This window comes from Bidens hawaiensis, unplaced genomic scaffold (assembly GCF_021521415.1).
Source record: "Bidens hawaiensis isolate Kalapana, Puna unplaced genomic scaffold, B.hawaiensis_p1.1 tig00029381_1, whole genome shotgun sequence".
Taxonomy (NCBI): Eukaryota; Viridiplantae; Streptophyta; class Magnoliopsida; order Asterales; family Asteraceae; genus Bidens; species Bidens hawaiensis.
In genome coordinates, this window is record NW_027494871.1 from 74473 (window position 1) to 101442 (window position 26970).

At 37.1% G+C, this 26970-nt stretch overlaps 2 protein-coding genes and 1 pseudogene across 3 annotated transcripts; 1 reads left to right on the top strand and 2 right to left on the bottom strand.

Moving 5' to 3' along the window:
• Positions 1-289: 289 nt before the first annotated feature.
• Positions 290-5981, bottom strand: LOC143578867 (E3 ubiquitin ligase PARAQUAT TOLERANCE 3-like). Its single transcript, XM_077062332.1, has 14 exons — positions 5031-5981; positions 4023-4134; positions 3705-3786; positions 3422-3588; positions 3261-3337; positions 3087-3155; positions 2842-2998; positions 2601-2749; positions 2349-2513; positions 1908-2267; positions 1548-1812; positions 1306-1431; positions 1115-1196; positions 290-1019 (listed from the first exon to the last, which is right to left on the bottom strand). The coding sequence occupies exons 1-14, from the start codon at positions 5194-5196 to the stop codon at positions 450-452; spliced, it is 2547 nt and encodes an 848-aa protein (XP_076918447.1). The 5' UTR covers positions 5197-5981; the 3' UTR covers positions 290-449.
• Positions 5982-7515: 1534 nt separating this feature from the next.
• On the bottom strand, positions 7516-17579 carry LOC143578871 (uncharacterized). Its single transcript, XM_077062335.1, has 11 exons — positions 17499-17579; positions 15255-15314; positions 15104-15143; positions 14862-15040; positions 14751-14789; positions 14582-14668; positions 14446-14506; positions 14231-14355; positions 14114-14138; positions 7907-7973; positions 7516-7740 (listed from the first exon to the last, which is right to left on the bottom strand). Exons 1-11 carry the CDS (start codon positions 17544-17546, stop codon positions 7626-7628), a joined length of 846 nt encoding a protein of 281 aa, XP_076918450.1. The 5' UTR covers positions 17547-17579; the 3' UTR covers positions 7516-7625.
• Positions 17580-21498: 3919 nt separating this feature from the next.
• On the top strand, positions 21499-26729 carry LOC143578872 (putative glycosyltransferase At5g03795; annotated as a pseudogene). Its single transcript, XR_013143349.1, has 5 exons — positions 21499-21590; positions 23025-23559; positions 23665-23801; positions 24708-25056; positions 25761-26729. The product of XR_013143349.1 is annotated as a putative glycosyltransferase At5g03795 (transcript).
• The last annotated feature ends 241 nt before the right edge of the window (positions 26730-26970 follow it).

The following is a 26970-nucleotide window of genomic DNA, read 5'->3' on the forward strand; positions in this document are numbered from 1 at the left end:
GAAATGGATTGAAATCGTTATACTTATTTTTGACCAAACCACGTGAACAAAATTTGGGTTACCCCTGAAAAATTCTTCTAGACCCGTACACTGCTTTAAGGCCATGAAGTAGAACACCTTTAGGGTCAACATTACACAATTGACTTTTTGCTCGTTGACCAGAAAGTCAACCATACTCATAAGGGAAGCTATTTATTTTCATTTATTTGATTAAGTAATTTACTTTTGTTATATTTATTTTTAAAAGACAAAACAGAAAGCATAATTATAAACAAGCTTGAAGCACCTTTTTTTCTTCAAAATGCATATTTCATCAAAACAAAAAGAAAATCACATTAACAAACCCCAAACAGCAAAAGTACATAATTTTACTTAATCCATCAAGTAAAATTACGGTGATACATCCAAAGTAAAAACAAACACATTCCCAGGTATGTTCTTGATCTCGGCTATCTGTGCTTGCTGTAGTGCTCACGGTCCCGAACTGGAGACGACTCATATCTCGAACGCCGCCTCTTGAAATGCCTATCATCATCATCATCACTAGACTCGTAATCTACACTAGCGGCAGAGGCAGTCTTGGTGCTGCTCTTCCTGGACACTGCCATGGACCCGCCTGCAGCCGCCTCCGACGAACTTGATGTGACCTTATGTTTCTTGGAAGCTGCTGCAGCGGCTTCTTCCTCAGGGAAGCTGATGCGAGAGAAGACACTCGGCTTGTGTTTCCCATCACTGGTGGCGGTTGCAGAAGCTGATGCTGCAATCGGTTTGGAATCTGAGCTTGGTGGTGCCTGGGAAGGTCTTCTAGTGGAAGACGATTCTGACCGACGGTGACTTTTATGTGACGACTGGTGGTGACGGTCTTCATAGTCATCATAATCATAACGATCACTGGAAGATTTCCTCTTTGAGGATGGGTGTGGAGGAACGTCAACGTCCCGGGAACGGCGGCGATCAGGCGGTGATGGTCTCTCAGTTTTGTGATGGTGACCGTCACTGCTCGGCAGCGGTAATGGTCTCTGAAACCCAACAAGAAAGCAGAAACATATTATCAGTTGTAGAAAGTTCAAACAAAATAAATAGCAGTCAATAATATATTACAAACAATGCATACAGTTTTCGACTTCATCGGAGGACCATCCTCATTGTGGCGCACCTCTCGGTTGAACTCCTTGTCTTTTGGCATTTCTCTGCTGCTGCAACGAGATGAAAGCTAAATTTATTAGTTCTAATTCAAATTATTATTTTAATAATATGGCTTTTCTAATATTATTCAACTTAAATCATGCAATTAGATGAAATTACCTTCCGGTTCCACCACGTTTCTCAAAATCCCGCTTCCGCTTCAACTCGGCTCTCCGGGCTTCAAACTCTTCCCGACTCATGGAGGGGCCACCGCCATTCACGCCCATTCCCAACTCTGCAAGATCCCTGTTACAACATATTTTATGAAAATTAAATACTCCTATTTTATGAAAATTAAATACTCCAGCTATGTCAACAAGAACAAAATAATTAAATCAGACCAAAAATAAATAAATAAATACCTTTGAGGTGGAATAAAAGGAGGCATCATTGGATTCATTGGTACACCAAATGGATCTTGGGGAAACATGCCTCCAAAAGGAACATCCATTGGCCCAGGCCCGTAACCACCCATGTACGGCATGCCACCACCATACGGGCCCATAAATGGGTCCATACCGGGCTGCATCCCGTTCCAATAAGGATTGTAAAGGTTAGGACCTTGAGGCATCATATAGTTCATAGGGCCACCAAACTCCTGTGAGGCCCTCCACTGCATCTCTGCTGCTGCAATAATAATCACAAAAGATTAATGTTACTCAATCTAATTTATAATTGATCATTATAAAACCATTATTATTAGGTATAATCAGAACTCTTACCACCCATAGGCATGCTGTTAACTTTCTTCTTTTTCTTCTTTTTTACTTCAGTAGGAACTTGTTTCTGTTGCACTTCATCATCCACAGGCCGACCACTACCCTGTGATGCAGCTGGTTCCATCATACTTTTAGACTCGTATGTAGCTTCAGAAACATCAGGGGCTTTATTGACTTTTCCTGTCGTCTGCTGAACAGCCTGAACTACAGGAGCCACATTATCTTCAGTGGGGCCCGGTTGTACCTTTGTATCATCTGCGTTTTGTGGTGGCGGTTGCTCCCCCTTGGACTTGGAGGTTGCAGATGGTGATGGGGATGGAGCCTTTAGTTGTGTTGGTGGTGCAAATCTAGCAGATTCCATATCTGAAAGAATAATATAATTAAATAAATATTTGATAACTATTTGTAATTTATTAAAATAATAATTTGGTTGTAACTATAGACCTTGAGCATGATAAGCACTGCCACCATTTTCAGCACTGCTATTATTTGATTCCAGTATTCGATTTATCGTATCACGTAATGTCTTGTTGGGTAAAAGATCATCCGCTAGCACATTTGTTGCACCACACACACAGACTGATTTATCGATAATGTGATCTCGTATACCTAATAAAGATTAAAGCTTCATCATGATTAAAGAAAATAGAGAATTGAGTGTAAAAAACAGAAAATTTAAGGACCAAAAAAACTCACATTTGTCACAAAAACTTTTGAAACAGCATTTGCTTGTTAAAACAGCATCTTTCATAACTTCTTTGCATAAAGGGCAGTGAAGCTCTAGCGGGAGATCACCAACTGTACGGGTAGAAGGCATACCTTCAATCTCCTTCTCAAAAGCAGCTCTGTTACAATAATATTTATAATATATAAAAACATAATTAGCTTATGCATATAAAGTTTACAAAACATGAGGAAAAAACAAAAACAAACATACTCATTTGGTTTCAAAACCGCCACTGCACCACTGGGTAATGCATATGAATCATCTGGTGTAGCCATTAACATAGATTTTGGAATGCCAGTTGGAGGTTTCACTCTCTTGATGTCAAAATTTGGGTCACCGTTTGTAGGACAATGCTGAATGAAATGACCTGTGAAATGAGAATTATATCATCTCATACATTAATAAAAAGCTATGATCCAATATTGAAAATCGCTCAATATAATTGATCAATCTACCTGGTGTTTTGCATCTGTGGCATACATAGCCTGGTGGTGGTGTTTTTCGCTCAAAACCACCGCCCAGACCTGACAAGTTAAGAAATGCATATCAGTTTCCAAATAAATTGCTTTTAAATTTAATGAAAACATAATGAAAAATGTTAGATTGCTTTTAAATCTAAACAATATTACCAAAACCACGAGCCCCCATTCGACCAGCCATTCCACGCCCAAAGCCTCTACCAGCACCAAAGCCATCAAAAGTTTGCCTGCATGTCAACAAGTCAACATCAGTCCCACTTCATGAAATTTAATCATCATATAAAAGAAGCTAAAACACAAAGAAATCTCACTGTTGCCAGTCCAATGCTGGTGTGTCAATTAAAGCCTGAATCTTGCTATCCTCGTCAGCTTTACTAGGAGCAGGAGCTTCCTGAACTTGATTGTTAGACATAACCGGAACAACCTCCGGAATTTCATACAAATCGTTTCCAAATTCATCATATTCTGAACCATCAAGCTACAAAATCCCAAAAAAAAAAATGAATGGGTTATCATCCTTATGTGCTAAATGTATAGTCTTAAATCTGAATAAGTGATCAAGTTCCTAAAATATTACTGCTAATCGAAACTTACATAGTTAGTAACAGAAAACGCAGCCCCCGAAAAGTTACTTTTTGCCTGTTGTGCACTCTCCGTCTCATTAACCGTTTTTGTCCTGCAGTTCAAATCACAAACAATAATTCAACCAATGTTCTTAAACTTGAGTCACATAACATGACCATTAACCATGTGCAGGGTTGATAAACCATGGTTTGGTTCGCGTGACCAAAAGAAGTGGTTGAAGCCAAGCAGTCAAGCCTAAGCCACCAGCAAGTAAGATATATCCAAATCCAATCCAAGTAACAAAAATATTAACTAATTAATTTAAATTTAAAGGTTTTGAAACTATACTCGGCAGGTTCAGTAATTGGTGCTGCAACTATAGGCTTTCGAGGCTGTCCAGGAATTCGACGGATTAAAACAGAGGTATTTTTTGGTATCAACATGTCTTCATCAAGATATTCTGAAATTGCAAAAAAATAGCACTTTTGTGAAATACCATAAATAGATTATAGATCCATTTCACACTACAGTATCATACTAAATTTCACCCAATATGACAGCTCATATCTGCACACTTTATAACATAAATACTACCTAAATTAACACCCTTTACAATTTACATGGACTAATGTGAATCCACTAAATCCAATCCAAACTAAATATTAAAACTACAGATTATCATTTAGCAAAAGTTGACCACTCCTTAACCAATATATTCATCAATTCAGTTAAAAATAAATGTAAATTAACCAACACATAATCTTAAACCTTCGCCCTGCTTGCGGTGCGCGCATATAATGTATATATGTGTGAACCCTCGGGTGGGCAAAAGTAAAATTGCACTAATTTTAACGTTATTTTACTAATCTCGTGAAAATAACGTTAAAAGTGGCAGAAGGTTAATCAGGCATCATGTGGTGGCGTTGATAGCCGAAAGACAATGGTACATGCACCAATCAGCCGGTGTCCCGATGATTGAGTGCTATGTGCCTTATGTCCAAGGCTTGATGCAAAACTACTATCGAGCCGGGGGTCTCATCGGAAGCAGCCTCTCTATCCCTATGGGGTAGGGGTAAGGCTGTCTACATCTTACCCTCCTCAGACCCTACCATAGCTTGGCTATTGGTGGGATATACTGAGTACGACGATGATGATAATCTTAAACCTGTAGGCTACTAAAAAATGCACATTATTAACAAATTTTATTAAAAAAAGACATGTCAACTCAAATAATGATTGTTATTAAACCCTTTAGATGCCACATAACTTAAAATTCACTGTAAATTTCCCAAAAAAACTGTTGAATGAATTCAAGAACATAAAATCGACAAAACCCAGAACTTAAAACAATCACACCTTCATTCGTCTGGGCGTTGGTGATGACCAGATCATAATCAGTGCCCCTGCCCAACTGCTTTGATTCATATATTTTTTCCTTCAAAGAGGCAACTGTTATAAAATGTCCATCTATCGGAATCGAGTCATAATCTTTTGCACTTTTAAACTTGTAATATACTGCCATAATTAATATCAAAAAATTCTTTTTCTTTTTCCTCCAAAAAACTTATCAGTAACAACCAAAAATGCAATACCACTAGTATCAATTTAGGCGTCTTAATATAAACCAAAAATATCAAACGCCTCAATTGAACTCCTAAACACAATAATAATATTATAACAGTACAAAATCAAACTATTTTTTTTGTTTTTCCACTGCAAATCTGCATAAAGCTTCAATCAATCTTCGATTCGTCGGTTTTTCGATCCGACACAACTCTCGGAGACCCTCTGTATCCGATATCGATGAATAATTGAATGATTTCACGAGCTAAAACCTCCAATTCCACGTAGATTCTTCAATTCATCGAATTATTGCAATCAAACAGCTCATCAGAAACCCTAGCTTTCCGATATTAACGAAAAACTGAACGGCTTCACAAACTATCATCCTCTGATGCCACGTAGACTCTTCAATTCATCCTCCTGCACTTGATTCTTCACACACAGCAACAAATCAGCTTCCAATTTCTCAGATCTGGTTTCAAATCGTCAGTTTCCGCAAATTTCGAGAATATTCGTCGCTTAATGTTGTCAATCGCCTTCAATAAGTCACCAATTGAAGATTCGTTGATATTATTTCAATTAATTTCAACGATTACTAGCTTCGATGAAAAATTAGGGCAAAATCGCCGTAACGATGTAATCACAATAGATCTGCTTCCAATTTGTTAGATCTGGTCTCAAATCGTCATATTTCGACCAATTTTCGCGAGTTTTGAGTAAACTGTCCGGATATTCGTCAAAACACGAAATTGAAGTCGGTTTTTAGCGATTGGTGTTGTGGATTGGCTTTGTTGAGTCGTTGATTGGATTGCTGAAGGTAAGCTGAAGGATTACGAGCTTTATGAGGGAAAATTAGGGCAAAATCGCCGTGACGGTGGGATGAGATGAGAATACGCGTAAAAGTTGCCGACTTTGGAAATAAAGAGGGGTGTGCGTACTTTTGGTCCTTTAATAGTGGTAATGTTTACACTTTAACCCCCTATGCTCTTCCAAAATGTACTTTTGCGGTATCTGCATTTCCAGACGAGTATTTCGGTACTCGGTACCCATTTAATATTATGGTTTATTGGTTTTGGTTTTATAGTTTATTGAATATTGGTACCGTACCCGTACCAGTTTAGCCAATTTAGCACCGGTTGTGTACCGGCGCCCGGACTTTGTTTCTCGTACCGGTAACGATACCAAGTTTGGTGAAGATTTGCAAAAAAGAAAAAAAAAGCCATAGTGGAATCGGGCACCATACCGAAATATCTATACCTATACTCGCACCATAAAATTCGTTACGATACTCGGCACCCGATTTTACTGATTTTCGATACGGGTACCGAACCAATCTCATCTCGAAACCCTAATATGATGTACTTGTATTTTTTATTTTATTGTTGTGAATTTTATTTTGAACTAAATTTCTTTAATTTTTTTAACAACATTTGTAACTACCTCAATACCCAAGTGAGTTATCATGAGACAAAATGTCAACCGTCCATACTGATTTTGACGCTACAGGCCTGACGCATTCAGGAACACCTTCAAGGACACCCGTCATTATGAGAAAACCCCTTGAGTAAGATTTCAAACTCGTGACCATAAAGATCCAAAGCATTAACTATCACCCATACCAATGAATGAATCAAACTTATCATCATATTATATGATTTGCTTAAATCATCATTTGTGGCAAATATTCTACAATTTGCGATTAAATAATGGATTATCTTTCCGGTCAATTCTACTTATGGTCATCCTAAATTTCTATTAAGCAGTGATGATTTTGATACACAGTCACTTACAATACTTCATTCATTCTGGTAAAAGGCAAGCGGACAACGAGATCTTACATATAGTATTGAGCCATGAAGGCATCAAATTTGAATTATATTATAACATAAGCAACTAAAGGTGGAATTTCACCATCTAGAACTACACTTTTTCATAATTCTATTCATCAATTGATACCTGGGTTTCTCTTGTATTATGATTAAATCTTGATTTGTTCTTAATCGTATTGTGGCCTTGTGGGCAATTTATAATCACATCTTTAATTGATGAACATACCTTCAATTATGTGTTCATGGCATGATACTCTTCTACATACAATGACTAGAAAAGATTGCATTCGCATAAGCGTAGTATCAAACAAACAAATAAAAAGTAGATGGAAAACTGATAAATTGTATAATGTCTCGGGTCAGCTTTGTTAAACGAGTCTTTGTTCACTGGTTCGAGAAGCAAAGAACCGAACATGTTTTCAAACTAGTTTTTTTTCTCTCTTTTTACCTTAACTCAACCCGGTTTTTGGCGCTACATAGGGTTTTCACCAGCTCAGTTGACTAGGCCCTGGTCGGGTTGTAAAACTTGAACTTAACAAGAGAGAGAAAACTAAAAGAATCATATGTCTGTCAAGATTAAAGACGAAACAACCACAACGTAAGCGAGAAAGAAGAATATGGCTATCTGCATGAACAACTTTGGGTTCTCTCTCATGTTTGGTGATGTCACCGCCCTGTAAAACGAAAAATTCACTCTTGAGTTCACTTTTAAAGGTTAGAAAAAACTCGCCTGCTTTTATTTGTGTTAAACATGATTATTGACACCAACTTACTACAATAATAAGCTAATTTCTTTTATTTAAATTATAATTTTGCATCTGATAGGAATATAAGAATTACCTAGCGATGCGCTGAGAAAACCGAGGGAATGGCATGCTCTGAATAAAGACGATGCCGGGTCCCGTTATGTAAGGCCCCGTTACCGGAAGCCCTACTTTCGCGTCGGATTTACTCATAAACACAGTTCTTCAAATCAGAGTTTATTAAAACTTTTCGCGGAATATAAAACATCAATCATTTGTTACAAATCATTCAATCTTTTCTTTGATACCATAACACAAAACTTTATATTTAAAACATCTTTACTTCTTTCTTCAGATGCCAGCCGTTCAATCCATGCCGTGTGTCATCCTCATGCTAACTCTATAATCAGCTCACCTGCGTGCATACTAAAAGTCAGCTACGCTGAGTGAGTTCTAGTTAATCAAGCAACTTATCATACAACCACTTCATACAATATATATATACGTATCCGAAGACACATAGTCCACTGTCTAACATGCCACTGTTTAACCACTTAATTACCCCTACAGCTTAGCCACTTAATTACAACGGCACGTATAGGCTTTCCCTATCACGCACTCACGCTATGCCACTTAATAACGAAGGCACGTATAGGCTTTCCCTATCACGCACTCACGCTATGCCACTTAATAGCGAAGGCACGTATAGGCTTTCCCTATCACGCACTCACGCTATGCCACTTAATAACGAAGGCACGTATAGGCTTTCCCTATCACGCACTCACGCTATGCCACTTAATAACGAAGGCACGTATAGGCTTTCCCTATCACGCACTCACGCTATGCCACTAACACCCTTACTAGACTCCTGCTACCTCTAACACACTCTACCTCAACCTGCCTTGGTCACACTCATATTAGTTTAGTATTTACGTAGTGAACAAGTCACATCACATCATTCATACACACTATCAACCACTTGGCAATCGCTATCCTTGGCGATACGTGCAATATCCGAAGATCGTTCACGTACCGACAAGCATTATAAATATATACCTCATATAACATCTATAGCATACACTTACCACTTAAAGTAAGTGGATTCACACTTCACATCGAGTATGCACACAGCCCCGAAAACATAACAAGGAAATGGGGCTAGAAACTCACCTGAATACGGTTACGTTCTCCGTTGATTGTAATTCCTTTCTTTAACTGGGCTCGGCTAACTGTATAATATTTACACATATCAATTAACTACTACTACTCGTTTTCGATAACTGCCTTAACACATTTTCCAGTAGGTTATTAATTCATTTTATAAACGAACTTCGCTTCAGGCGAAGTTAAACCTTAGGCGAACTCGGAAACAGCTTGGTTCTGGCTTGATTCGATCGAATAGGAACACGTTCGATCGAATAGGAACACGTTCGATCGAATAGGAACACGTTCGATCGAATAGGAACACGTTCGATCAAACAGGAACACGTTCGATCGAATAGGAACACGTTCGATCAAACAGGAACACGTTCGATCGAATACAACACTCATTCGATCGAATACAAAACTCATTCGATCGAATGAGTTGGAGACTATTCGGTTGCTTCCCTATTCGGTCGACTGGACTTGTTCGATCTACGCATTCGATCGAATGGACTGATTCGATCGACTGGTTCGATCGAATGAGTCTGATTCGACTCCTTCAAGCTGGGCGACGGAGAAACCCACGGGTTTTCCAGATTTTCCAGATTTTTGACCCAAAATCGAAGTTTTTGACATGGAAATGCTCGGGATTGAAAGGGCTATCGATTCCTTGTACTTTTAAACACAAAAGCTTGCATTTTGACATCAAAACAAGGCGGTTTTTGACCCGAAAACTCAAGTTACGAAAATAGGGAGTTTTTGCTCGATTTGAGCTCGAAAATGGTTATGAAAACGGATGATTTTCGAGAGGGACTTACCAAAAACGATTAGGAACTAGATTGTGGACTCGGATTTGTGATTTGAGAACTTTCTCTCTCTAGCTTCTCTCTCTAGAAATGAGAGTGTTTGGGTGGGTGTAAGTGAAGGAAGATGGTGAAAATGGTGGAAGCGTCAAGAACTTTCGTTTATATACTACGAGTTTGGTTAGGCTCGGGTTGGCTTCCTACGGGTCGAGACAGGCCGAGTTCATAAAATAACTAAGCCCAAGACCCGTTCCTTACTCGACATTAAATAACTAAAACGTGAAATTACTAAACATAACTTTCTTTTATTTATCAAAATAAAAAATTTCGGGATGTTACAAGTCTTCCCTCCTTAAAGAGGTTTCGCCCCCGAAACCTAACTTATTCCCTATAAACGGAAAACTTCTTATATTTACACGCTTTACCATCACACAACTATTTATTATAACCAACATGCATTCAAGTTAAATTCATAGATCGTTCATACTAAAGCACAAGAAGTCACAAGTATTTCATAACATAAAAGGAAATCATTCAAGCTTGCTAAACAACATAGGTTCAACTGTAACATAAAACACTCTTTAACTACTAAACATAAAACAACTGTGACATGCCACTTATTCTCCTGCAACCTCCTCAGCAGCTAATAGACCATCCCTTCACGCGTTTCCTCTTCCTTCCCTCACTGCCACGGCTTCTCTACACTCCCTAGCTATGTGACCTGACTTACCACACCTATAACACTTCTGGTCCTCGGTGCATTCACGGGAGAGGTGCCCCTCCCTCCCACATCGGTAGCACTGGTTTGGACCAGCCTTGCATTCCCCCAAGTGCATCTTTCCACACACCTTACATGCTCCACTCCCTGCCATCTTCTGTGTCCTTCTCCCTGCATGTTCCACGATATCCCCAGCTCTTTTAGTTCCTTTCCCTTTTCCCTCATCTTCCACTCCCACATCATCCGCCGCCAGATCATCATAGACTATCTCCGCCAACTCGACCGCAGACTCAAAGGTAACAGGTTTGTTGGCCCTGACCAACATGCGGACCTTCTGGGGAAGTCCTCTAACGTAGCACTTGATCCGTTTCGCCTCGGTGTTCACCATGTCAGGTACCAACCTAGACATGCGGTTGAATTCAGTGGTGTACTCACGATGTGTCATCTTGTCCGCCTTTAGATTCAGAAACTTCATCTCGGCCCTCTCAACCTCAGCATCAGCACAGAACCTTTTCATCACTAACTCCTTAAGGTCATCCCACCTCATGGCCTTAATCTCCTCTCGGGTCTTCCTTTGTTCGACCGTTTCCCACCAGTACATGGCCTCATCTTCAAATGACTGAGTGGCATAACCCACTGCTTGGTCAGGACGACACTCGCTAATGCGGATAACCTTATCCATGGCGGTTATCCACTGAAGGGTAGCGATTGCGTCTCCCAAACCAGTCAACTTAGGCGGGTCACAACCTTTGAAGGACTTATAGTTGCAACCGCCTCGGCCCCTCTTCCTTTCATCATCTTTCACAGACTTTACCTCACTCGAGTTATCCCTTTCCCTCTCGTCATTCTTTCTATTATTACCACCTGCCCCTTCAACGGTTCGTTCACGGCTTCCAGCAGACCCTTCGGGATTCAGGTTCTTCACAGCAGCAACTACAGCTTGAACAATGGCTGCTTGAACTGCAGGGCTAAGTTGAACTTCTTCGTTGTTGTTCTGGTCTCCTCCAGCTGCGCTTCCTTCATCTTCGGTGTGGGAAGCTTCTTCCACCGAGGGTTGCCGGACAAGACGAGGCCTGCCACGACGCCCAGTGCGACCCCCAGTTTCAACAAATTCTCCAGCTCCAGCCATCGTAATCTAAAAGGGAAAACACAAACATCATCACTCAAGGATCTATCTAGTACAAGGATAGTAAGGCTAACAGGTAATAACAGTGGCCAGTTGCGATTAGCTGATCACGTTACTTTCCGTGTCATATACACTTCCCTTTATGAGTCTATTTGTGCTGGTTCTACTTAAGCAGTTTGTCAATTTAAACAGTCAATTATTCCTATCCCTATCGTTCACATATCTTTCTTTTCTCATTAACATATATCATTTAATCATACACCTTACCTTTACTGATCTTGCTTGAGCGACACATGGCATTCTTGAACTGGCATCTTCTTTCCTTTCTTACTTAAATCCCATTTTCTGTTCGAGTCTAAGCATGTAGGATGCTTAAATCTCTCGAACTTATGCTCTGATACCAACTTGTAAGGCCCCGTTACCGGAAGCCCTACTTTCGCGTCGGATTTACTCATAAACACAGTTCTTCAAATCAGAGTTTATTAAAACTTTTCGCGGAATATAAAACATCAATCATTTGTTACAAATCATTCAATCTTTTCTTTGATACCATAACACAAAACTTTATATTTAAAACATCTTTACTTCTTTCTTCAGATGCCAGCCGTTCAATCCATGCCGTGTGTCATCCTCATGCTAACTCTATAATCAGCTCACCTGCGTGCATACTAAAAGTCAGCTACGCTGAGTGAGTTCTAGTTAATCAAGCAACTTATCATACAACCACTTCATACAATATATATATACGTATCCGAAGACACATAGTCCACTGTCTAACATGCCACTGTTTAACCACTTAATTACCCCTACAGCTTAGCCACTTAATTACAACGGCACGTATAGGCTTTCCCTATCACGCACTCACGCTATGCCACTTAATAACGAAGGCACGTATAGGCTTTCCCTATCACGCACTCACGCTATGCCACTTAATAGCGAAGGCACGTATAGGCTTTCCCTATCACGCACTCACGCTATGCCACTTAATAACGAAGGCACGTATAGGCTTTCCCTATCACGCACTCACGCTATGCCACTTAATAACGAAGGCACGTATAGGCTTTCCCTATCACGCACTCACGCTATGCCACTAACACCCTTACTAGACTCCTGCTACCTCTAACACACTCTACCTCAACCTGCCTTGGTCACACTCATATTAGTTTAGTATTTACGTAGTGAACAAGTCACATCACATCATTCATACACACTATCAACCACTTGGCAATCGCTATCCTTGGCGATACGTGCAATATCCGAAGATCGTTCACGTACCGACAAGCATTATAAATATATACCTCATATAACATCTATAGCATACACTTACCACTTAAAGTAAGTGGATTCACACTTCACATCGAGTATGCACACAGCCCCGAAAACATAACAAGGAAATGGGGCTAGAAACTCACCTGAATACGGTTACGTTCTCCGTTGATTGTAATTCCTTTCTTTAACTGGGCTCGGCTAACTGTATAATATTTACACATATCAATTAACTACTACTACTCGTTTTCGATAACTGCCTTAACACATTTTCCAGTAGGTTATTAATTCATTTTATAAACGAACTTCGCTTCAGGCGAAGTTAAACCTTAGGCGAACTCGGAAACAGCTTGGTTCTGGCTTGATTCGATCGAATAGGAACACGTTCGATCGAATAGGAACACGTTCGATCGAATAGGAACACGTTCGATCAAACAGGAACACGTTCGATCGAATAGGAACACGTTCGATCAAACAGGAACACGTTCGATCGAATACAACACTCATTCGATCGAATACAAAACTCATTCGATCGAATGAGTTGGAGACTATTCGGTTGCTTCCCTATTCGGTCGACTGGACTTGTTCGATCTACGCATTCGATCGAATGGACTGATTCGATCGACTGGTTCGATCGAATGAGTCTGATTCGACTCCTTCAAGCTGGGCGACGGAGAAACCCACGGGTTTTCCAGATTTTCCAGATTTTTGACCCAAAATCGAAGTTTTTGACATGGAAATGCTCGGGATTGAAAGGGCTATCGATTCCTTGTACTTTTAAACACAAAAGCTTGCATTTTGACATCAAAACAAGGCGGTTTTTGACCCGAAAACTCAAGTTACGAAAATAGGGAGTTTTTGCTCGATTTGAGCTCGAAAATGGTTATGAAAACGGATGATTTTCGAGAGGGACTTACCAAAAACGATTAGGAACTAGATTGTGGACTCGGATTTGTGATTTGAGAACTTTCTCTCTCTAGCTTCTCTCTCTAGAAATGAGAGTGTTTGGGTGGGTGTAAGTGAAGGAAGATGGTGAAAATGGTGGAAGCGTCAAGAACTTTCGTTTATATACTACGAGTTTGGTTAGGCTCGGGTTGGCTTCCTACGGGTCGAGACAGGCCGAGTTCATAAAATAACTAAGCCCAAGACCCGTTCCTTACTCGACATTAAATAACTAAAACGTGAAATTACTAAACATAACTTTCTTTTATTTATCAAAATAAAAAAATTTCGGGATGTTACACGTTAACATTGCTGTTACTAGATTCTCTCCCTATAAAAAATCAGTATTAAATAACAATTTTAGAAAGCAATAAAAATTAAGTAAAAATAATTTATCATGCCACCAAATAATAAGAAAGTTACCCCAAAGACCACTCTTCTCATTGGACCGTTATATTTTACTTGCACGTTAACTGTAGATGGCACGGCAATAATGCTAGACATGTCAACCGAAAGTGTCTCACCCACCTCAAGATTTTTCTGCACCACTAAAGAAAGATAAAAAAAAGTTAAATAGACCCAATTAAGCAGTAGCGTTTGAAAAAAAGAAACAAAACAGTAAGTCATAAACAGCATACCGGATCCACCCCCGATTATGAATGCCAAGCCTTGGCCAGATAGCTTTTGTCTCAAGAAACCCTACATGCACCATTTGGATTATCATCACTTGTCTGGCAAGAAAACATTGCTTAGGGAACAAAATCAAGATGCTACCTCTATCCCGGGTATAACATTACGGGCTCTTTTATCAAAAGTATTGCTGACCTTCACATCACCCATGGAGCAAAGGAATGCATCTGGCTACAATATATAGTATCAAAAGAGTCATAGAGAGAAATAAAATATGTTATCAATAAAGGGAAAAAAGTGATGAACTAAATACCTGACACAAAATTTCACCACCAAACTTGGCTAAGTCAATCTGCAGCATTTAAAGTAAAATTGAAGTATGTAACATGCCAACTTAATTAACTAACAAAAGAATAATACAAACCGGTAGAATCCTTGCTAGAGACGGTGCAGCAATGCCAACAAATCCATCAGCAGAACTGGTATTTAGAAAAAGCGTGCTGGTTACATTCTTGCCAAAAAGCCACTGCCACATTCCCGCCTCATTTTCTGGGGCATAAACATTTTCCATTTGGGTGGAACCCGACATGTAGCACATGCAACCTGCAAAGAATTCACACAATATTAGAGTTTGTATTCTAATAATATTAGAATTCATTGATTTACCTGGCCTTGCACTGACTTTCTCTTCTGGCTTCAGCATTATCTGGCATGGACAATCAAAATCAAAGGGTTGTTATGACTTGGGAGGGGGGTTGTTTTGGTAAAAGTAAAAGTTCTTTGGAAAGATATAAATCTATAATTGCACAATAAATACCTGAACAATCTGAGCCTCACCGCCAAATATCTGGAAAGGCGTTACATCTTCTTGCTGACTCTATTTAAAGTTAACTCCATTAATCAAGTTATTAACAAAAAAAAAATAATATATAGTTGTTACTTGCTAGAAGTTTCAAATGCTAAAACTGTATTCTAGTAAACATATATACAAGCAAAAACTAGAAGCAGTCACCCTACATTAATATTTGACCAATAGTTTACAACCCTTACTTTACGGGTAAAAGTCTCCTTGAAGACACCAATATATCGGTTATAGGAAATACCATGAAGAAAAGTTATTTCCATTGCATATTCTTAACTGAGAGTTGCAACCCTACATTTGGATATCACTATCTAACATAATGCTTAAAACTCTTTCTTAATATATCAAAACTGAAACAGAAAACAAACCATTTATGAGAAATACATTGTTTCAATCCCTTTTAGACTCTTACTTCCATGGCTGTGAAAAAATATCTTTTTTTCAACTAGTATGCCGGAAAATGATAACTATTCTAACAGCCAATCATATAAAAGGCAAATCAATGAAGCCAACAGTAAAGTATTTTAGGACGATCTTCACTTTGCTAATGCATCATTACCATACTAAGTTATAGCCTCATCGAATTCTTCCACATACCATAGAAAATAGAAATGTTATCATTATTCTGATGGCATGATTGAATGTCTTTAAGGAAAGACAGTTACACTAAACAACATAAAGAAAAAAAATTCTCTTCATCCTTTCACTTCAAGGAAACACATTTACAGTAACTACTAACTAGCACAACATAGAAACTCTTTCATGATTCAAATTCAAATAAGAATAAAGAAAAGAGAATAACTGAAATGAACTGAAATATCCTTACTTATGTGACTATAAAAGTAAGATTCATTCAAACTTGTTTACATAAGAAACTGATGCATACACTCGCAGACCACATTCCACACCAAGTACTGAATAATTATCAGAAGCCAACAGTCAAGTAGTAAATTAATTCAACATAGCTCAGCTTTTGATAATACAAGCTACTGATATGGCCTCCTTAGAAGCCTACTTAGCATTATGAATACACAAAATCTCAAAGCTACCACTTCTTAGGAAATTAGTTCGCATTATGTCATTTGAAAATATCACTTGCTGGTGATCAATTGAAGAACAGTTATAAGATGAAATCAACATCTTACATTGTATAGCACTTAATGTTCGGATTGGTGAAGCCTTTTGGGTTTACTTGTGTTCGGGTGGCAAGAAGGGCTATTGGGGCTGATTTGTTATTAGGCCCGTATTTGGTTTTCTTAGCCACCAACTTACAAAACCTAATCCTTGTTTATTTATATTCCTGTATTCTGCAACTGTAATCTTGTACTGAGAAATAACAATGAATAAACCCTAGTTGCAGCTGTGGACATAGGTCACCTTGACCGAACCACGTAGCTTCTTGTGCCGTTTATTTTCTGTTTTCTTTTGTGGTCGGTGTTTGTCTAATCAGTTAATGCGGAAAATATCGGATATCGCTCAAGGACCGATATATGAGATATCGGTTATTGCGGTGAGATATCGGTGGGTTATCGGCAATTTTAATATCATGTAAAATTAATATATATACCAATTTACCACTAACAATTTAGTATACTCTCCTACCACTTAACAACTTAACCTTTTGCAACTTGCCAAACACTAACAATCATAGCAAGTAGGAATTGATTAAGACTTAAAAAGACTAACATTGAACACTAAAAATTGATAATTAAGACTTAAAACACTGATATCGGAATATCGGTGATATATTGGTCCAATATCGGTCAATATCACCAATATTATCGGTACTAATACTCTGACCGATATTTTACTAAGGGACTGATAACCGACATATATCGACTGCATAGGTGTTTGTGTTTCCACTGTGTATCGACTCTGATCGATACCTAACAACACTTCGACCTAGCTTCCCTCAATTTTCTTTCTATAGCTCGGCTTTAGCTAACTAATTGAGGACTCAAGTTCATGGCTCATGACCTGATGAGTGAAAACCTACGGCTATCAGGCATCAGTCTCCAAATCAAGTACAATTATTCAACTAATGACCTAAAAATCACGGCGATTGAGTTGTGAAATTCGAATTAATCAGGTTTTCATCCAATTCAGATGCGTAAATACACATATAAGCTAAATAATAAGCTCACAGCAAATCAAAATCAAAACAAAGCGTTGGAGCTGAAATTAGGTAGGTAGGTATACCTGATAAACAAACGGCTGAAACGGCGTTGAAAAGAACGGAGCTGCCATGATCAAATAATACCAGTGAAATCAAAACCCTAGGGAATAATAATCAATCTCAGATTGTTGACTGTTGGATCGATTGATCAATTATTATTGTCATTATTTTGGATTTGATCAATTCCTGAAACTATGAGAGAGGGTGTTTAAAGCTTATATAAGCTAATTTGAATTTAATCATGCTTATAGCTAGTTTTTTTTATAAAATAAGCTTAGAGAGTGTTTGGGATTGAGTTTGAAAAATGCTTATTTGCTTATTGGTTTTTTTAATAAGCCAATAAGTAAAAAAGGTGTTTGGCAAATGTAAAAGCATTTTTTGTTTTGGCTTTTTGATAGGCTTGAAAAAGCATTTTTCCAAAAGCTCTAATTTGGGGCTTTTCAAAAATGCTTTTGGTTTTTTGATTGGATTTTTACTAATCTATCTACCCTTTACCCTTTTTGATCATTTTATGTAAATAAGCTAAGCCAAACATTTTTTAAAAAGCGCTTATGGTTTTTCCAACCACATAAGCTAATCCAAACACTTTTTTAAAAACTGTTTTTCAAAAAGCCATAAACCAATAAGCACTTTTGACAAAAAACACTTTTAGAGTTAAATAAGCAATCCCAAACATCCTCTTAGTTTGGTGTTTGTTATAGCTTTTTAAGCTTATGCTTATAAACTTATATAAGCTAATTTGAATATGGTTTTTTAGCTTATTTGAAGAAGCTTATTTGTGTTAGGGTGTAAATTACTCATTTGTCCTCAAATTATGGTAGATTAATAATTATTAAAACAACTTACTACTATAACAAATTAAAGAATGGTGGATTTAACAACTTATTATCAACTTGTAGAATATAAGCTAATCCAAACACTTAAAAGAAGCTTACCAAATAATAGAAAATAAGCTATAAGCCACTTTAAAATATAAACATAAGCCAAAAAATAAAAGCTAGGCCAAACACCCCGTGAAACACTTCACTTGGGTGTTAGTTGAAAGGTATTACTGTCATTTTACTTTCTTGTGAAGTTCCAACTTGGAGACTACTACAACTATGGCCGGCAGTTCGTGTCTTGACGCGTTTAAAAGGTTAGAGTCACAGTGGCGGATCCAAAAGTTTAACTCAGTGGGGGGCAAAAAATAATCAGTAAAATTAAACTACATGAAAATGTAAATACATACTTCATTAAATATTGCGTCGCAAAATACCTATTACAATTGTCCTCTACGTGATCTTTTAAAAACGATCAATTGCAGCTTTATTCGTAACACTTTTGAATACTTTTTTTGATGCTACAAATTACACAAGCTTCGTATTGAAAATTGCACACAATATCATTAACTTCAACGAATAAAACTTAAACAATAAGTCATGCCGAATGAAAGCCGTCATGTTTTGAAATAACTTTGTGTTAATCTCGTTTAAACGCTCACCAAACTCTTGAATTAGCATATTGACAATTCTATTAGAACTATTAAAATTATACTAATGTTGATTGTTGATATTATATCTTTGCCTTTTACATGTGACCTCTATCATTGATACAACTTTCTTTTGGAACAATATTCACTTTAAAAAACTCAAATCTCATAAATAAAAAAATAAAATGACATAAATATAAATAATCGTGTTCTTTGTTTCATCAAGCATTAGTTTTTTGTTCTCTTTCTTTTAATCGATCATTAACAAACCGGAATACACGTGGCTAGGCTTTTAAATCTTGTTCATTGGGTTGAAACTTGAAAGGTTGTAGAGCATGAGTGCCTAATAAAAATAAAAGAAAGGGGGCCTAAATTGGTTTTAACCAACTTTACACTATAAAATTCTATTAAATACACTGACTCATAAGAATCTGAGTGGGGGCTAATACCCCCCCCCCCCCCTTCTTTGAAGATAACCTCCATCCGCCACTGGTTAAAGACGGCGTGATGAACACAAGTACCAAAAATGAAAACGACCACTTTGGTGGTTTAAGCGTGGCATTTATATGTTTTATGTACCAAGAAGAATAAATGATGTTTTGTAGCTTCCTAATTTTAAATATTTTTACAGAGTATAGAATTGCATAACGTATTTTTTTTTTTTTGGCTAAACAGGTCTTATTGTGTCTAAACTAGTGCTCAATTTGCCAGCCCTTGCTGCAACTTCAGTCGGGTTTATTTTTGGTTGATTCTTTTAACGAAAAACAAGAAAAGAAAATGTAGTACCCATGTGCATGGTTGTAAAAATCGCGCGTAGTCGCTTATTAATCCCTGATGAATCATTAGTCAGTATTCCACTGAATAGTTACCGACTAATTGCTATTTGGTCAAGATCAGTCATATTATATAAATTCCAATCCGATTAATTCACTACTGATCCTGATTTATCGTTATTCCCTCTCCAACTGTTTAACTAGCATATAGTGAGTTTACTCAACAAAAAATAAGAGCTTTAGTTTCGGCTCATCGGGATAGGGATAGGAAAAAAAATCACTTTTCGTCGTTTGTGGATCACTCGAATAGATGCAGCAATTCGTGAAAGGAGGGCATGCTACAACACGAACTTATAACTGGTATATGAGGGATTGCTATCCTGTTTACACCAAATATAAGCCAACCCATACATAATAAGCTCCACAATATTACAACAGATAAGAGATACTCTGCGTAATTATATAACTTTTTTTAACAACGTTTGGAACTAAATTCAATATCCAGTGAACCTTCCTGAAACGAGATGTCAACTGTCGATACTAATTTTGTCGCTCCATTTCTGACTAACCTAGGAACACCAATCCCACTACTGTGGGAAAACTCCACTGAGTCAGATTTCGAACCTAAAACCATAAATATTTCGAACTTTAACCATTACCCACACGTCGTTAGACCAGAAAGCCAATTTTCTAACGCACCCAAGGGACAATTAATTTTTCTTTTTTATTGTTAATTTTTTTTGGGAACACCACATACCTGCCTAGCCCACCATCATCACCCTGGTGCCGTTAAACCTAGATCACATGAAGCACCAAGTCTCTTTCTAACCACTCTACCACCTCTTATCGCCTAAACAAATAAAAAATTTAGGTAACGTTTGGTATGCATGAATGAGAGTCGGAATGGAATAGACTATTATGATGGAATGAGAAAAAATGTGTTTGGTTGGTTAATGGAATGGAATCACTCATTACCATGTCCATTCCATTCCCTCCTAAAACACATCAAATTCATTCCATCCACCCCCTTGTTTTTTTCATTATATCCTTCTTTCACACTATATCACCATCACCACTCTCCCACCACCATTACCTATTGCACTCTCACCACCCACCACCACCGCCTGTCCACCACCACCACCACTCGCCTCCGCCGCCGCCACCACCCACCCACCTACCAGTGCCGCCCACCACCGCTACCACCAACCATCGATCTTGCCCATCACTACCACCGCTGGCCAGACGCTGCTTAGCACCGCCACCACCACCCGCTATTACCACCACCTACCACCACAAACAATCGCTCCCGCCCATCGCCACCATCCACCACCACCATTACTACTCACTGCCCACCACCACCTTCCCACCGCCACTCACAACCATTTTTATTTTATTCCGGTTTTCCAGCTTACCATAAAATAAAGACTAATAATTCATTTAATTGACACATGGTAACCAAACATGTTAATGGAATGATAATTATTCATTTCATTACCTCGTCCTTTTCATTCCCTTGCTCATTCCATTTCAACGCACATTTCATTTCTCCATACCAAACATATTAATTAATTAATTAGTTAGTTCATAAATAAATAATTAAATTTCCCTGTATTCCTTAATTTAGTGGGTGTTTGGGATTCCTTATTTTAACTTCGTATAAATTTTCATTAAGTTAATAAGTTATAAAAGTGTAACTTATTAACTTTTCACTCTCACATCAAAAGCAATCCCAAACAACTTATTCTTTTTCATACTGTGACTTTGTGAGCTGTATAAAACACGACGCCGACGAATAAACCGTTAGTCCACCTCTCTTTCTTTCGCCGGATTTAATTTAATTAAACCGACATATTTCAGGCTCCACTTTACCTGAGGTTTGATAATCTCGATCTCAATTTTACTGTACGCATTTGCTTTAAATAATATGATTAGTTAATCTGTAGCGTATTATGTGATTTCATAACTAGTGTTCTGTTAATATATCATGTTGTAATGAATTCACATATCAATTGATGCAAAACAGTAAAACCTATTCCACATGGATTTAGATTGAAGTTAGATCTATGATGGCATGTCAGTTACGTTATATAATTCACTTTCTTTCACCGGATATAACATATTATTATTATTATTATATTTGAAACCTAATAGAGCTGGATTATTTGATAATAATATTAATACTATATACAACAGAAGTGTAATTACAATACAGTAGTGCAATTATATATACAAGTATACAACATAGTGTAATTATAGTGTACTGATTACACTACGATGTAATTACATAATTACACTACGATGTAATTACATAATTACACTACTTGTACGTATAATTACACTACTTGATTCATAGCGTTAGCACGCTGTTTTAGTTTGTACGTTAACTTTTAACTTTCCCCATTATTATTATTATTATTATCAATCTCAGATTTGAAACCTAATAAGGCTGGATTATTTGGTAATAATAATATATTAAAATTGGATTAATAAAGTTATTTTATACACCTTTAGGTCTAGCATTTTCCAGTGTTTAGGGGAAGATTTTGAGAAAGGAGTTCATTATATTGTTTCTTAATATGTGGAGTAAACGAACCGAACGAACACAAACGAGGGCATGTTCGTATTCGTTCATTTAACTTTAACCAAACATGTCCACGAAAATTAAACGAATGGAATTTATTGTTCATGCTCGTTTATTAAGAAAATGAACATGTTTGTGTTTGTTCGTTAAGAATCTATAAACGAACAGTTCATGAACATGAATGAACAATCATAAATGAACACTAATTGAAGTCTAATACATGTTTAATTATTTTAAAAATTATAAAGGTACATAGTTAAAGGGGTTAAAGGAACATAAACACATGGACTCAAACGAAACAGCATAAACAAACGTTCACGAACATAAATGAGTGAACAGAACATGTGTTCATGCCCGTTTGTTTAATTAAACGGACACAAAATTTTGTTCATGTTTGTTCGTTTATTAAATAAACGAACTTCCTGCCGAACGATTCACAAACAGTTCATTGAACGTTTGGTTGGTTTACAAGCCTAGAGCTACTAATAGTATTATAATCATTACGGAAGTTATTTTCATCAGATTAATATATCAAGGAACTATCATAAGCAATGCCACATTTTATTTACAGTTTTCCCTGTCCTGGTTATGGCTTAAATTTGCTCTCTCAGTCATGCATTTATATATCCCCTTCTTAACAAAGATGGACATTTTAAGTTGACATATCATCTTGGTTTCAACCTATATATATTGTGAAAACATGACAACTGATAATCTGTTTTTACAGAAATGTTGCAACTTGTCAGCCGTTGGAATATGCTAAAGACAAAAGTTATGTTGTTGATTTCCCTGAGGAAGACTAGCTTTATGAAGAGGAATTTGAAGGAGTGGTGAATTTGAAGGAGATGAATAAATTAGTGCACTCTATCGTCGTTTTCTTAATATTCAAAATTGACTGGAAGAAGTTACTCCCTATTGGAGCCATTATCACAATAACCTTTGCTCTTTTTCAGTTGAAAACACTTCCTTATCAACTTACGACACCGGATTCATCTCTCCCTGATACAAGTCACTTTGATATTAACTTGAAAAGTCAAATCACTCCTCCTTTGACCAGAGATAAACAGCATGAGGCTATTAAAACAGACCCCGAGACCGCTATGCTTAAGTCTTCTAGTCAGTTAGTTCGGTCAGTTGCAGTTGTGCAAGAGAAAGTGAAAGTTAATGAAACAAGGAAGCAGGTGGGCAACACTAAACCTAATAAATCAGTACTACCTTTATCATTTTCCTCTGCTTCTGAAAGAAGACGTAAACGCTATCTGGTAAGATTACTAAGCTTCTAATGACAATGAAATTTTCTTTTTCCTTAATTTATTATTATTATTGTTATTGTTATTATTCTAGTTTTTGATAAGCTGAATTTGCAGAGAGATTTAAAGGGATTATCACCATATGAAGCATTCGTGTATGCCAAAAAGGAGCTTGACACTATCTCAGTTGGTGTTGATTACCATGACCCAAATCTATATGTCCCTTTATTCAGAAATATAACCGTTTTTGAAAGGTAAATTTGAGGTCCTTGCAAAACTATTACCTGACTTAATTCAATCATAGATGTGACCGTGAAAGATCATACTGAGGGGGTGTTTGGGATTCCTTATTTTACCTCCTTATAACTTTTCCCATAAGTTAATAAGTTACAACTTTGTAACTTATTAACTTATTCCCTCACAATAACACACAATACCAAACACCTTTTAACTTTTCCAAAAGCTAATAAGCCATAAGTTGCTTAAAGTAAGCAATCCCAAACACCCCCTGATTTGTATTCTTCCTACACCATCTTCTACCAATATGCACCACATATTTAATAATGCACACGTATGAGCTTCAATATGAATCATGACTTATAAACTTCAGAGTTCAGATTGTGCTTTTTGTCTCAAAAAGGGTATCACTTGAATGGATTCATGCATACCCTACCAACTATTGTTTTTTTTTTCTGATGTAGTGATGTTTGTGTTATTAGCATTTGTATAAATAAACCTTAATAGAGAAAAGGTGGTAGTGATTAGTGAACATTATTTTGTGGAGTTTAAGGATCTGAACAGTTATGTTTGGTCATTGTGTGGTTTCAGTTTGGACAATTAATGGGAATGATGCAAGTCATGCTTCAAGTATACAGACTGAAGCAAAACCATAGGCTTCTCAGATAGAGATTCATGAAAAGAAACTGTGGAATAGGTATAGTTTAATCATTCTGCATTGCACGTGATCACAACATAATATTTGGTGAATAAGTTTGTAAAACATAGGACTTCTTGCACTAGTTCTTAAAGTTAATTCTGCTCTTTGTGTGCACTAAGGTTAAAATATGAAAAATAAATCATAACTGCACCACAAATTGTTTTTCCTTTTATAAGTTGATCTGCATGAATCATTACGCTAATTTGCTGACTGCGTTTAACAGGAGCTATGAGTTGATGGAGTTAATATTGAAGGTGTTTGTATACCAAGATGGAAAGAGGCCTATTTTCCATACTCCTTATCTGAGAGGAATTTATTCTTCAGAAGGTTGGTTTATGAAGTTTATGGAGTCAAGCAAACAGTTTGTTACACGGGACCCACAAAAGGCCCACTTATTCTATCTACCATACAGTGCACGCCAACTTCAACGTGCTCTTTATGTTCCCGACTTGCATAACATCAAACCACTATCAATCTTCTTAAGAGATTATGTCAACAAGATTGCTTCAAAATATCCTTTTTGGAATCGGACTCACGGTTCAGATCATTTTTTAGTTGCTTGCCATGACTGGGTATGATACTAGTTACAACTAAAAATCGTATATAAACATTTTAATGGGCATATGACTCTTACACAGTTTCTAGTAAAGGAACACTTTAAACACATTAGCGCTTACTGTTTACACCAAAATATTTGGTTTTGAACATTTTGCCCTTACACCAGTTAAAACTCTTTTTTTAACCTTTTGGTATAGCGTAAAATGGTCAAATTTCAATTTTTTGGTGGTCTAAGACTCTTTTAAGTATATCTAAATAAATGACCATTTTTCGCTTATACCAGTTTAGCTTTTCTTTATGGTATAGCTCAAAATGGTCAAATTTAATATTTTGGTGGTCTAAGTAGTGCATCCAAATTAATGACCATTTTGCCCTTACGCCAGTTAACTCTTTTTTTACCTTATCGTATAGCACAAAATGGTCAAATTTCAATTTTTTGGTGGTCTAATAGTATCTAAAAGATGACCATTTTGCCCTTACACCAGTTCAACTCTTTTAGTTTATCTTATGGTAAGCGCAAAATGTTCAAACTTAATATTTTGGTGGTCTAAGTACTGTATTTAAATAATGACCCTTTTGCCCTTTCACCAGCTTAACTCTTTCTTTTACCTTATGGTATAGCGTTGCGCAAAATGGTCAAATTTGATATTTTGGTGGTCTAAGTATGACCATTTTGCCCTTACACTGGTCTCACTCTCCCACTTTGGTTTACATTCAGGGTCCATACGCATTAAAAGAACACGAGGAACTAACAAAAAATACCATTAAAGCCCTCTGCAATGCCGACACTTCCGAAGGTGTTTTCATAGCCGGAAGGACGTCTCACTACCGGAAACCACCATAGGAAACCCTAGAAGACCACTTAGAAACATGGGCGGTAAAAAAATCTCACAACGTCCTATACTCGCTTTCTTTGCTGGAGGAATGCACGGTAGGGTCCGCCCGACCCTCATTAAACACTGGGCTAACAAAGACAGGAAAATGATAATATCCGGGCCCATGTCCTACAAAACAAATTCCTACTCTCTTCACATGAAATCCAGCAAATACTGCATATGCCCAATGGGCTTTGAAGTTAACAGCCCGAGAATCGTGGAAGCCATATATTATGAATGCGTTCCTGTTATTATTGCTGACAATTTCGTCCCTCCGTTGAATGAAGTATTGAATTGGAGTGCTTTTTCTGTTGTTGTGGCTGAAAATGATATTCCTAAACTGAAAGATATTCTAGAAGCTATACCTATGAAGCGGTATCGTACGATGCAAAATAATGTGAAAATGTTGCAGCGGCATTTTTACTGGAACCGTACGCCTGTAAAGTATGATATGTTTCATATGATTCTGCATTCAATCTGGTTGAGTAGGCTTAACCATATTCAAGATTTAACAGGTACACATTAGTTTCTTTTTGTATTACTTGGTATATGAGTTTTGCTTATTTGTTGTGTGATTATGTATGGCTCTTGAAACCTCACTATAGATGAACAACACCCTGATCTGGTTACTTATTGTGTGATATGTATGCATACGTGTATATATGTACGTATTTATCGTGTGAATACATTTAATTTTTTATTTATTTGTTGTATGTATTTGTGTATATATGTATGTATTTTCTCATTTATTGGTTTGGGACTGCTTAAGCAGATGCTATATTTTGGATTCACAATTCATTAATAAGCTCTGTTAACAAACATTCATATTATTTTTGAATTATGCATTTATGATTTTATGGCCCAAATTTTAGGCTTGAACTGATTAACAACTTTTAAGCTTAAGAGTTTTAGATCTAAATTCATTTTGTTGAGCAAAAAAGTTAAAACATGATCTAAATTCAATATGTTGAGCAAAGAATTTAAAACAATTCAAGCGTAAATGTAAAACTGAAAACTAGCTCATAATCAAACCAAACTCATACGTAAAAAAGA

Bases quoted from the DNA above. Each gene is read 5' to 3' on its own strand.
- LOC143578871 (XM_077062335.1), bottom strand. From the start codon at position 17,546: ATGGCAGCTCCGTTCTTTTCAACGCCGTTTCAGCCGTTTGTTTATCAG. The intron at 14,356-14,445 runs GTATGCTGTTTA...ATCTTTCTTTAG, and splicing joins CATAATCGGGGGTGGATCCG to TGGTGCAGAAAAATCTTGAG. The intron at 7,974-14,113 runs TAACGTGTAACA...CGGGGCCTTACA, and splicing joins GAATCTAGTAACAGCAATGT to TAACGGGACCCGGCATCGTC.
- LOC143578867 (XM_077062332.1), bottom strand. From the start codon at position 5,196: ATGGCAGTATATTACAAGTTTAAAAGTGCAAAAGATTATGACTCGATT. The intron at 3,589-3,704 runs GTAAGTTTCGAT...GGGATTTTGTAG, and splicing joins CGTTTTCTGTTACTAACTAT to CTTGATGGTTCAGAATATGA. The intron at 3,338-3,421 runs GTGAGATTTCTT...GTTGACATGCAG, and splicing joins CCAGCATTGGACTGGCAACA to GCAAACTTTTGATGGCTTTG.